The 11,963-nt window shown below is 27.8% G+C and overlaps 2 protein-coding genes across 2 annotated transcripts; one reads left to right on the forward strand and one right to left on the reverse strand.

Moving 5' to 3' along the window:
• The first annotated feature begins 1,443 nt into the window (after positions 1-1,443).
• Positions 1,444-2,812, forward strand: BCIN_13g03120 (hypothetical protein). The gene has a single exon (XM_001547253.2). The coding sequence runs from the start codon at positions 1,519-1,521 to the stop codon at positions 2,743-2,745; it is 1,227 nt and encodes a 408-aa protein (XP_001547303.2). The 5' UTR covers positions 1,444-1,518; the 3' UTR covers positions 2,746-2,812.
• A 465-nt stretch (positions 2,813-3,277) lies between these two features.
• Positions 3,278-5,252, reverse strand: BCIN_13g03130 (hypothetical protein). The gene is made up of 4 exons (XM_024696774.1): positions 4,861-5,252; positions 4,696-4,806; positions 4,470-4,645; positions 3,278-4,406 (listed from the first exon to the last, which is right to left on the reverse strand). The coding sequence occupies exons 1-4, from the start codon at positions 5,158-5,160 to the stop codon at positions 3,386-3,388; spliced, it is 1,608 nt and encodes a 535-aa protein (XP_024552587.1). The 5' UTR covers positions 5,161-5,252; the 3' UTR covers positions 3,278-3,385.
• Positions 5,253-11,963: the final 6,711 nt, after the last annotated feature.

Genomic DNA, 11,963 nt, shown 5'->3' on the forward strand with positions numbered 1-11,963 from the left:
TTATATAGATTTACTTTTGCTATATGTTTCAATATTAATAACAATTATTGCTATATATATAATTCCCATTATAAAATCTATTTTATCAAAATTATAAAAATCTTTATTCAAAATGTTGTATTTTATTTATATATTTATAACTAATCGAAACTATTCTTTAATAAGTTTAGAATTCTTATAAAGAGCTTTTTGAAAGTTATAAATATAACTAAAATGTATCTTTAATTCGATTCGATATTTTATAAATCGATATATTCAAAAGTTCCTGATATATTTCGCACCCTTCGATTTGAAAATATAATTCACTATATCTTTTATATTCTTAAGTTTAAATAGAAAACCTTTCAAATCTATATTAAGAATATATTGAATAAATATTTTCTTTTCTAATTCTATCAAATTATAACTTTTTCATCAATTCTCAATTATGTTAGGTTTACCTCGAATTCTATTATTCAATATAATTCGAAATACATAATAAAGCTAAGCTGTCTTTCGAATTAATAATTTTTTATTTAATTCAATAGCTTGAATAGCTAAGTATTACGGGAGCTACCTCTAGGGTTATGTGGAAATGTTTAGAGATCTTTTGAAATAATTTAAACTAGATTTCAAATAAAAATTCAATAAGATTGTAATTAGTTGTAATTTTTATAATTATAATAATGAAATTAATGATTGTTATTTTGAATATAAAGCTTTACATTGTAATGAAATCTATTCCCTTATATAGATTTTCTTATTTTTAATCGAATATCGATTTCGATAATCGATTTAATCGAATATCGATTTCAATCTTTGATATATTATATAACCCTCATTCTGTAATTCCTATTATTCTAACTTGTTCTTTTGTTTTGAGACTAATCCCTTAGAATATTACTAATCTTAATAAAGCCTTTTTTGCTTACTGTATTCTATCTTTTCTAAAACCTATTATCCTAGGAACTATATTCTACAATTTAGAATATCCTATGACTAATACTATATACATACCTGAGGCTTTCTTGAGTGCCTAGTGTCCCCCGTTATACTGCAGCTGAATCACTGAGGCCTATAATACCATTATAGCCTGTACATTGGTGATTCTACAGCCTGTTACTAATCCGTTGTAACACTAAGATTATATATACTTCTTTAGAATGAATTTTCATAATTAATTATAAAAAAAATGTGTATTGAATATAAAATAATAATTCAAGGTAAAAGTAATCGATCCACTGATATAACCGACCCACTTATAAACTATGTTATACTAATTTTTAAACAGCGTGATGTTTTTGTTGACTAAAGCCCTGTATGTGGGTAAAAGCACGGTTGCTTTTCGACAATATGATCACTTTTTCGTGGAGCCGGCAAGGAGACATGACTCAGCATGACCACCGAACACACCACATGCTAATAATGTATCCACACGCCTTTCATTGGCGGATTCTATTTCTAGATCCTTATACTGCACGTTCCACAGAATATTGGTTTGAATGAAGTCTTCTATGAAAACAATCATTTGAACATATTATGGCGCCAAAACGTGCACATACTAAATCCCGCTACGGATGCGATCAATGCAAGAAACGCCGTGTCAAGTGCGATGAGAGGGAACCAACCTGTACAAATTGTACTGCACGCGAAATCGATTGTCAATACTCGCGGCTACTTCAAGCACGAGGAACTTCTAGCGGTCCAAGGTCCACCTCCAATGCGCAAAGTCTTATAAGCGCTGGCTCTGCGTCTTCCTTGGTTCTTCCTGCGTCGGGCTTACCAGCAGTTATCCGTGCTGATTATCCTGCCATTCACCAAGGGGCGCTGCTCAACTACAGACCTTCCGGCCCATCAACGCGGCAAAGAGAGCTTGAACTAATGTATTATTGGTTTACTTATACATGCTCTAGCTTTACAAATGCTCACGCTGATTTGTTTCGAGGCCATATTGTACAAGAGGCACTTAAGCACGAATATCTCATGGATTCCATCTTTGCTCTGACGTCTCTCCACATAGCGACCCAGACTAGCGACGCAGTTTCTGCAACCTCCTACGTTAGGGAGGCACTAGCATACCAGAACAATGCAGTTCCTAGTCTTCGTGCTGCTCTAAACGATGTGACGCAATATAATTGTGATGCCGTCGTCTTAACTTCAATATTGATCATGGCATGCTCGCTCGTCTCGCCCTCCCTTTCTGCGGGGGACAAGAATGCAACCAAACCGGCATTACTCAACATTTTTCTCATGTATGATTGTCTTCATGGTATCAAATCTGTCCTTAATACAAGCTTCTCCTGGCTTCAAAGCGGATCCTTGAGAGATATTTTTAGGACGCCGCAAAAGTTTCAGCTTCGGGGAAACGAGGTCACAATACTTCCAATCAAGATACTTCAGAGTCTCAACACGACGGCTATTGGGGTTACTAATCCTCTTTACGAGACTTACCAAAAAGCCATCAAAGAACTCGAAAGATGCTATGCAGAAGGCAAAAGAATTCCAGTGTCGTGGCCAGCTGGATTGAATACGGATTTTATGTGCGAGCTGGAAAAGAGAGAGCGGATGGCACTTATGATTTTAATGTACTGGGGCGTTCTTCTTGATAGGCTGGATGAGATGTGGTGGGCGAAACGTACAGGAAAGAGACTTGTAGAAGATTTGTGTAGAAGCTTCGATGGATGCGGTGACGAGTGGGATGAGGCTGTAAGGTGGGCAATGACAGAGGTTGGACTGTTAGAAGATGTTCTCGTAGAAAGAGCCTAATATAAAATACGCCAAAACAATGCAAATGCGACTTGAAAAGAGAAATCGAATGTTCATGAAAAGGACATCAGATTCCTCGGTTAAATTCGTAGAAGTAAGCCCATAGCCTTCCGTACAAGCGCTAACTAAGGATTTCCAAATGTGAGGTCTGTATAAAAGAGCAAATCCCAATCCTGCCATTTGCTTTATACTTCGTCTTCGGCGCAAGTTGATAATGTGAGAGATTAAACACAAAAGCACCAAGGTGGAAATTGAGGCTGAGCCTAACGATAATACCAAGTAAGTCGGGTATAAGACTCGATACAGGATGCATAAAAGCACTCAGATACGAAATGGCCAGATAACAATGATAATTTGATCAAAATGTCAAGGAAAGTTTAATGATATTTCACATGCCTAACAGGATTCAGAAATATTTGCAGAGTTTACTCACTCTGACAGCCTTCTTTTCACTTATTAACCTAGGCCCGAGCCATCTTGGCAACCTATCTCACCGATGTGAACAATACACATTGACCCGCAATGTGATTGTTGTCTTTCGTTATGGGTTATTGAAATGATCCATTGGTCGCCGAGAATTTGCGCTCAGAATTTGCAATGTTACACAACTTCAGTGCTCCCTATCTGTTTCCCGGGGGCGTTATTTGATTTCAAAATAAGCTTCTTCCATATAAAGGTCATAAACACCATCCTCTGACACAGGAGTGGCCTTAAATATCCACATTGTATGTTGCGCAGGCTCTTTCGAGTTGTGTTCATTACTGACGCCGGACTCTTGAGCGGACATTTGTCGCAATACCTGCATCGAAGCAGTGATACTGTCAGGTGGTACCACGACCAGGTGGGCTATTAGTGATATGGCAAGTGAGAGGGCAAGCTGTAGGCCAGCGGTAAGAATAAAAATGAGATACACATAGTTCCAGTGCGTCACATTGAGTGAAGATCCAGCCATGGGCGCGTTACCCTCGACAATAATCCCATCATTATATAAAGCAGCCATGGCTACAACGCCAGTCGAGAAACGCGACATCATCAAAGCCATGGATTCTTTGTCCCCATTCCATGGGAAGCCGTACACAGACTCAGCGGGGTACATTTGGTACTGGAAAGCAGTGTTGTTGGCAAGATTAGAGGTGGCGTATCCTTGCAATGCAATGCCAGCAGAAGCCAGAGATAGCAAGTCTGCACTGGCCTGATGCTCAGGGAGTGTGGCGCCTGCAACAGGGCTGACAGTTATATTGCAACGGTAGAACCACGGTGATAAGGCTGATGCCTCAAACGCTGCAATGGTGCTACAGCCTGGACCGCAGTTTAAAAGGGTATTGGTCATGAATGTCGTCTGGCCGGGACCACCTTGAACTGGAATATAGACATCAAAATCACCAGTTTCAGTAGCAACAGTAATAGTGTTTTCGGTGCCGTTCCCTCCCTTCGTCACAGCCCAGGTGCTACAAATGGTCGAAGATTTTATGGTGCGCGATGTGTAGACAGCAATTGGGTTGACACCAGAGTCAGCGGATATGGTAGATGTGTCATGAAACACGTATTGGCAGTAGTCCGTTCCGCAGAAGGTGAGCGGATCTCTGGGATGAAATATGGTCCCAGGCTCTGGAAGTGAATCCGTTCGTATAACGTCAAAAGCAAGAGATATTAAGCCATAACTGCAAATAATTAGGTCCTCTCTAAGCAAAATTTAACTGAACCAAGGCTAGATAGGCACCTACTTATTTGCTGTGAACTGCTGGGCGAGAGTTGATTGGTAGTCAAAAGATAAAACTTTGTTCATTTTGATGCTAGACACATCTGCAATGGACAAATTACCGTGGCTTACCAATGCATATGTTTCAGAACTGTCTACTGAGTAGCACAGCCCAATTGCAGCCAGGCCAACTTGGGCCGCCTATTAGATGTTAATGATACATACTTCATTTTGAATGTGCGGCATCTCACAATATTGAGGAGTGTCCAGCACAATACTGCAGCATGGATGGAGTGGCGACGTGAATTTACTGCCAGCACGACCAATCGTTGCAACCTGTCTGCTTCTAAAATCAGGTTTACCTGAATATTAATTAATAAATTTTAGCCTATTTTTCAGAGGGTGATTTAACACACTTTAGACCTAGATCTGTATCGTTGGCTTAGGATCCACCACCTCAACTCTCTAATCATTCCGTCGAGACTGCTGGCAATGGCCAGACCTAACATAATTAACAGTGCAGTGATGAGGGTATTGAAAAGCTTTTTAGTCGCCTTTGTCATGACGTGCATAGCTGAAAATGCCAGCAGTACGGCATAGATTGCCCCGATGATGGCGAGTGTGATCAACCATCGGAGGAAGACCTTGAGTATGACCTTCTTCCGACTTTTCCTAGATGCGCGAAGGCCACGAAACTGGCCTTTCATGTCTGGCATAGGAGATTTTTCGGCGTTTATGTACTGTCACTTGTTGACGAGAAACGTCGGCTCTAACGTGGCTGGAGTGATGACCTTCGGCCCTCTTCCCCTTTTAAAAGAACACGAGCAGAACAATATGGAAGTAAATAAATCAGTTGGTCATAAAAGCCTGATTGGTAAGGACGTGCTGCCAGTGTCTCGTCTTTCTCATATGTTATTATCTTTTAACATTATTCCAAATGAATTTTTGAATGATGAAGCATTATGATAAATTGTTCATAGTGTTTATCCCTAGAGTATATATACTCAATTTCTCAATTAAGTTTCAAAACGTGATTTTGTAACCTCATAATCTTCTTACTGGGATTAATTAATTACGAAACTCTCATTTTATTAATATGTCTCGAAAATCAAAAGTCTTTGTATCAATTCAAACGTCAGGGCTCAGTAGTAGGGAGTAGACCGGGAACGTCATGAAATGATAAATAAAAACTTGGATAATAACATATTCTAAAATATATCAAACTAATATTATTTCCCTATCAGCTTGAGGTATACCTGGGGTTTTTTATACAATTACTAACCTTTTTGATAATATTATGAATTCCTATTTTTTTTAATTCTAATGGATTATATATCATGGTAAATTTTAGGCTTATTAAAGGTTAAACCTTGTCGATTATTAGAATTAAGATTTCTAATATCTAACTTTTCTTACACGTCGATCTTCTGACTTTTAATGAGCTCGGTGTTCTCCTGAGTGACTAATCCATGTCCTCGGTGATATGTAGGAGTATAAAAGGTAATTATATAATATCAAATAATCACAGTAAAGCAATTTCAAACTAGCCGTCGGGGAAATAGAACTTTTCAGACTGTGGATTCATAGTAGCTTTTTTTCTTTTTTTCTTATTCTTGATATATATAAAATTTTAATTTTAATTCTTTAATCTTTATGAGGGCCAGCCCTCAAACTCCCGATCCTCGCTACACTCGAAATTTAATTATACATAATAATAATAATAATAATAATAATTGTCAGGGAGCGATCACTTGATTGGGTATATATAATAGATTCACTATTTCAGAAGTATTTGAAATACTTTATGCTTTTATAAATCAATAAAAAAATGGATCACTTTTGATATTATATTTTAAATATAAAGATATTTTATTTTAAGATTTTTATTTGTATAAATTTGAATGAGAATAATTATACTTTGAATTCAATTTTAATAATTGATTTAATTATAATTATTATACTTCTAATATTTTATATTTATAAAATTCCTATATTTATAGGATTATTAGCTTCTTTTTAATTAATGTATATTAAATAGATTTATATAAAATGAGAATAAGTATTAAAGAATAATTATTTGATTAGATATATATAGTAGATTCACTATTTCAGAAGTATTTAGAATATTTTATGCTTTTGTAAGTCAATAGGAAAGTAAATCACTTCTGATATTGTATTTCATGTTACGGGACAAAACGTGACCGGCTCAATTAGGCATGTGATAGTGGACCTTTCGGATTTATTGCATACCAAATAGAACCCATATATATATAAATTGTATAATTTACATAATTATAGAAAAGCAATGAAAAATCTTAATGCTATAATATATTAATTGATTTATTATTATTATTTATTTTAATAATTCTTTTCATTTTTCAAAAAAAGATAATCCGTTAATTAATTTAAATAATAAATTATTATTAATATTACTATAATTTCTATAAGAAGAATACTTGAAAGAGATGGTGGAGAATTTCTCAGTACAATTTTAAGTCAATTAGAAGGAAGTACTAAAGGGTTTTTTTAAAATGATAATAATGAAAGCCAAGTGATAGAATAATAATAATTTATTAATAAAAACAATCAAAGTCTTTAAGAAATGATTATTGATGTTTAAGCAATGATATAACAATAAATCAATATTATAAATAGTTTAATTTAAAAAGAAATATTTAATAAAATAATAAAAGAAATGGAAAAAGTAAAATAGATTTATAAAAGGATTATGAAATACAATTTATATACTCTTTTTTTAATTAATAATAATAATATCGCAGCCCTATTATTATCAATTCGCTAGATTACCACATCCAATCAAAGGAAATCTTTAAAACTATAAAGACTAAAGAAATATGTAAACGAGAATATTGGGAAAATAAAGGATTTCTTTTTTTAGGTAGAAATTTCGAAATGATAATAGATATTACTTTTTGATAAATAAAAAGAAGATCAATTATATTATCCAATACTTTGAAAAGCAATTTTTATTAATATAACATTAATACAAAAGCAAGTTAATCAATATCAATCTAAGTTGATTTGATTTTAAGGAATATATATACAATTTTATTATAAATAAAAGAAATCAATAGTGATAAGTGATTTAGTAAATTATTTATATAAAATAATAATTAGGGTAATTAATAAATATATTTGTAAGTTATTTGGAAAACCTAGAGGAGGATATTGAATTAAAAGTGAATAATATTCAAAAAAAGAGACTCCTTACAGAATTATATTTATATATAACTAAAAGAATATTAGAATTTCTATAATAATCAAAATCCAAAAGTGAATTAATAAAACAAACCTATAGATTTATTTATAATAAATAAATTTTATTATAAATAAGATATCAATAAATTATAAAGATCTTATAAACAAATCTAATTATTTCAAAATTCATAATATTTATTGAAATGAATTTATTTCGAATCCAAATAATAAATAGATATCATTATAAGATTTTTAAAATCAATTCAAAAAAAGATTCAAAAAAATGAATTAGTCAATATCAAATCTATTGTAATATTATATGCAAATTATATAAAGAATATTATTTATTATAAATATCAATAAAGAGGGTATTACATTTTCAATTGCCGAAACTCTATTATATATTAATATTATAAAGGAAATTACAAATCCAAAGAGTATTCAAAAATTATATTACAATCTTTTTAATAAAAAAAGACTTAAATCCAATTATTATTCTAAATATCTCACTAATATTAAATCCCCAAATAAAAGGATATACTATTTTTATTATTATAATAATATTTTAATTAAAAGATAAATCAATAATATTTCAATACTTTATTGATTTAAAAATATAAATCAATATCATTCAATAATTTAAATGTATTGAATAAAACTAATTATTTATTAAAAAAGAAATAGTTTTAATATTTGTAAATAATATTATAATATCATTATATAATAATTATTAATTCTCTATCGAAATAAAAAATCAAAAGGGAAAGAAGAGAATCTTTATTTACAAATTTATTACTATTATATTAGATTTATTTAAAATCAATATTATATTTGGATTATCTTAATTATAAATAATAAATTCAAATATCGATTGGAAATTGATATCTTTTTATTATCGTTTTTCTTTTAATAATTTCGAAATGATTTTTGTAAACAAATTTTATAATAAAATAAAAAAGAGTGTTTATATATATATTATATTATTAAAAATTTAATTTTATTATTATAAAGATAATAGGTATTATTAAATATTTACATTTTCTATATTAAATATCTTTAAAAAATATTAAGAATATTAATAAGTCTTTTTTGAAAAAGAAAATAGTATTCTATCAAAATACTATTCAATAAAATATCGCATTGATTTTAAAGCCGATTTGAAATCTTTTTAGGGATCAATCTATTTTTTATTTAAAAAGGAATTAATAGTATTAAAGAAATATTTAATAGAATATTAAAAAAAGGGATAGATAAGGAGATTTATTAATTTAGTAAAAATATTAATTATATTTGTTTTTAAAAAAGGAAAAAGCTATCAATTTTATATTTATTATTAGAATTTAAATAGGATAATTAAAAAGGATTGAATTCTATTATTTCTAATTAATAAATTTTTAAATCGATTTTAATAAAATATTGTTTTTATTAAATTGAATTTACAAAATATCTATTATTGTATTTATATTAGAAAAAGTAATAAATAGAAAATGGTATTTTATATACAATATAAATAATTCAAATATTTAATTATACTATTTAATTTAATTAATACTCTAGTAATATTCCAAATATATATTAATCAAGTATTATTAGGCTTGATAAATATTATATATATAATATATCTAAATAATATTCTGATTTACTTTAAAAATAGAAAAAGCTATATATAGGATATCTATAAAATCCTTAAATGCTTTATAAAATACAAACTATTTGCAAAACTGAAAAAATATATCTTTTATATTTATAAAATTAAATTTCTAGAATTTATTGTTTTAGAAGTAGAAGTGATAATAGAATCCAATTGTATTTAAATTATTATAAAATAATTAATATTTATAAATCTTAAGGAATTATAAGTATTCTTAAACTTTGCGAATTTCTATTAATAATTTATTAGAATCTATTTGATAATAATTTATAAAATAACCACCCTTATAAAAAAAACAAAGAAAAATAAAATAATAGGAAAGTTTATATAAATAAAAAAAGTTCAAAATATATTTGAAATATTAAAAAAAGTATTTATTATAATATTAATATTCAAGCACTTCGAATTATTGTTTTATATTATAATTAAAACCAACTCATTAATATTTGTTTTAAAATATATTCTATTGTAATTATTCAAAAAAGAGATTACAAAAATATCAATATAATAATAATACTTTATTGCTTTTTATTCGAAAAAGCTGAATTTTATAGAATAACAATACTTTATTTATAATTAGGAATTATTAGTAATATATATTATATTTATATAATAATATTATTATTTAATAAATAATCGATACATTATTATAATGAAATTAGATTATAACAGTTTATAATATTTTATAATGAAAAAGATTTTTAATAGTAGATAAACTAAATAAACGAAAATATTAACAATTTATAATTTTGAAATAATATATAGGGTAGGGAAACTGAATCTAGTTAATAGATTATCATATCGTTTTGATTATGTTATTGATATAAACGATATCAATAATATATTATTCATATTTCAAAATAAATTAAAAAGTATTATAATTATTATAAATTTATTTTACAAATTTATTATAAAAACGAAACCCCTATATATTATTATTAATTGCTTACAAAGGGAAGAATATAACTTATTATTATATAAATAATTAGTTTTATTGATAAAAACTAATTACAAATAGTTAATACTATATTAAATTACTAATATTTTTGTATTTGATGAAACAATATTTGAATCTATATTGAAATCGATAGAAAAAGCTTTATTATAGTTTTAAAAAGAAGATAATTTTATAAAAAATAAAGAATATTTAAGATAAAGATTATATTCCATTGAAAATGTTTTACTATAATAGGTAGGCATTAACGGGCTTCTTAGATATAAGAAGAACATGTATATATTACTAGATAGTGTTTTCAGAATAGAAATCTTAGAAATGCATTATAATAACCCTATTGAAGATTATTAGAGTATTATTAAAATATTAGAAATATTGAAATCTAAATATTATTAGTTTTCAATAAGAAAAGATATTAAACAATATATCAAAACATATACGGTATATTAGTAAACTGTTATCAAAAGATATAAACCATATAACGAGTTATAAATCCTCTTTATTTCAAAAAAACCCTAAAAAGAAATAACTATAGATTTTATTATAGATTTATTTTCTTCGAAATATAGAAAATATATATACAATTCTATTCTAATAATAATCAATAGGTTTACAAAATTAACCTAATATATTACTATCAACAAAACAATATCGTTTCCTGAATTAGCTAATATTATAATTAATACAATATTTAAAAACTTTAATATACTAGAAAGTATAATCTCCAATAGGGGATTGTAATTCATTAATAAATTTTGAAATAATCTAATATTTTATTTACAAATTCATTGTAAATTATCAACAGCATTCTATTTGTAGATTAATAATCAAATCAAATAACAAAATCAAAATTTGATTTATTATATAAGTTGTTATATTAATTATAGATAAGATAATTGGATATTGTTATTATTCTTTAATGAATTTATATATAACACGATATAGTATAGTACAATTAATACAAACCTATTCCAGATTATATATGAATTCCAATCTATATTCCATTATATTAGCGAGGATACTGATTTAAAAGGAAGGGCATTGGCAGTATACAAGCACATTAATGTTTTAAAAAAAGAAAGAAAAAAGCTAAAAGAATTTTGGAAATCGGTAATTAATTAGAAAAACAAGAATATTATAAAGGGGTTATTATAACGATATAGCATCAAAGATAAGATAATATTAAGTATAAAGAATATTAAACAATTGTAATTTAAAAAAAAATTCTTTAATTGATTTATAAACCTCTTTATTATAATGAATATAAAAATCAATGAACAAATATACAAATTTAAATTATTATCTATTTATAAGATTTATAATATATTTTATATCTTCTTATTCGAATTATAGTATAAATGATAAGATACCACCAATCCATCGCTATTAAAAGAAATTAATAATTATATAAAGTATAAAATAGAAAGGATTTTAATATATAGAAAAAAAAACAAAGGTGTATAATATCTAATACAATGGAAGAACTATCAATTGACAAAAAACATATAGAAAATACTTTACAATTTAGAAAATGCAAAAACAATAATAAAAGAATATTATAAAAAAAAAGTATTATTAATATAGAAAAAGAAGAAAACAAGAAAAAAGCTTAAAAATATTTAATATAAAAAGATCTTATAAGATTTATATCTAAAATACATACATTATATTAAATTATTTAAAAAGAACTATTC

Source organism: Botrytis cinerea, chromosome 13, assembly GCF_000143535.2.
Source record: "Botrytis cinerea B05.10 chromosome 13, complete sequence".
Lineage (NCBI taxonomy): Eukaryota > Fungi > Ascomycota > Leotiomycetes > Helotiales > Sclerotiniaceae > Botrytis > Botrytis cinerea.

What these genes read in the sequence shown, in the direction of transcription:
- BCIN_13g03120 (XM_001547253.2), top strand. Translation starts at nt 1,519, where the DNA reads ATGGCGCCAAAACGTGCACATACTAAATCCCGCTACGGATGCGATCAA.
- BCIN_13g03130 (XM_024696774.1), bottom strand. Translation starts at nt 5,160, where the DNA reads ATGCCAGACATGAAAGGCCAGTTTCGTGGCCTTCGCGCATCTAGGAAA. An exon ending in GATACAGATCTAGGTCTAAA is followed by an intron (nt 4,807 to 4,860) that starts GTGTGTTAAATC and finishes ATTAATATTCAG; the next exon opens with GTAAACCTGATTTTAGAAGC. An exon ending in GCTGGACACTCCTCAATATT is followed by an intron (nt 4,646 to 4,695) that starts GTGAGATGCCGC and finishes AACATCTAATAG; the next exon opens with GCGGCCCAAGTTGGCCTGGC.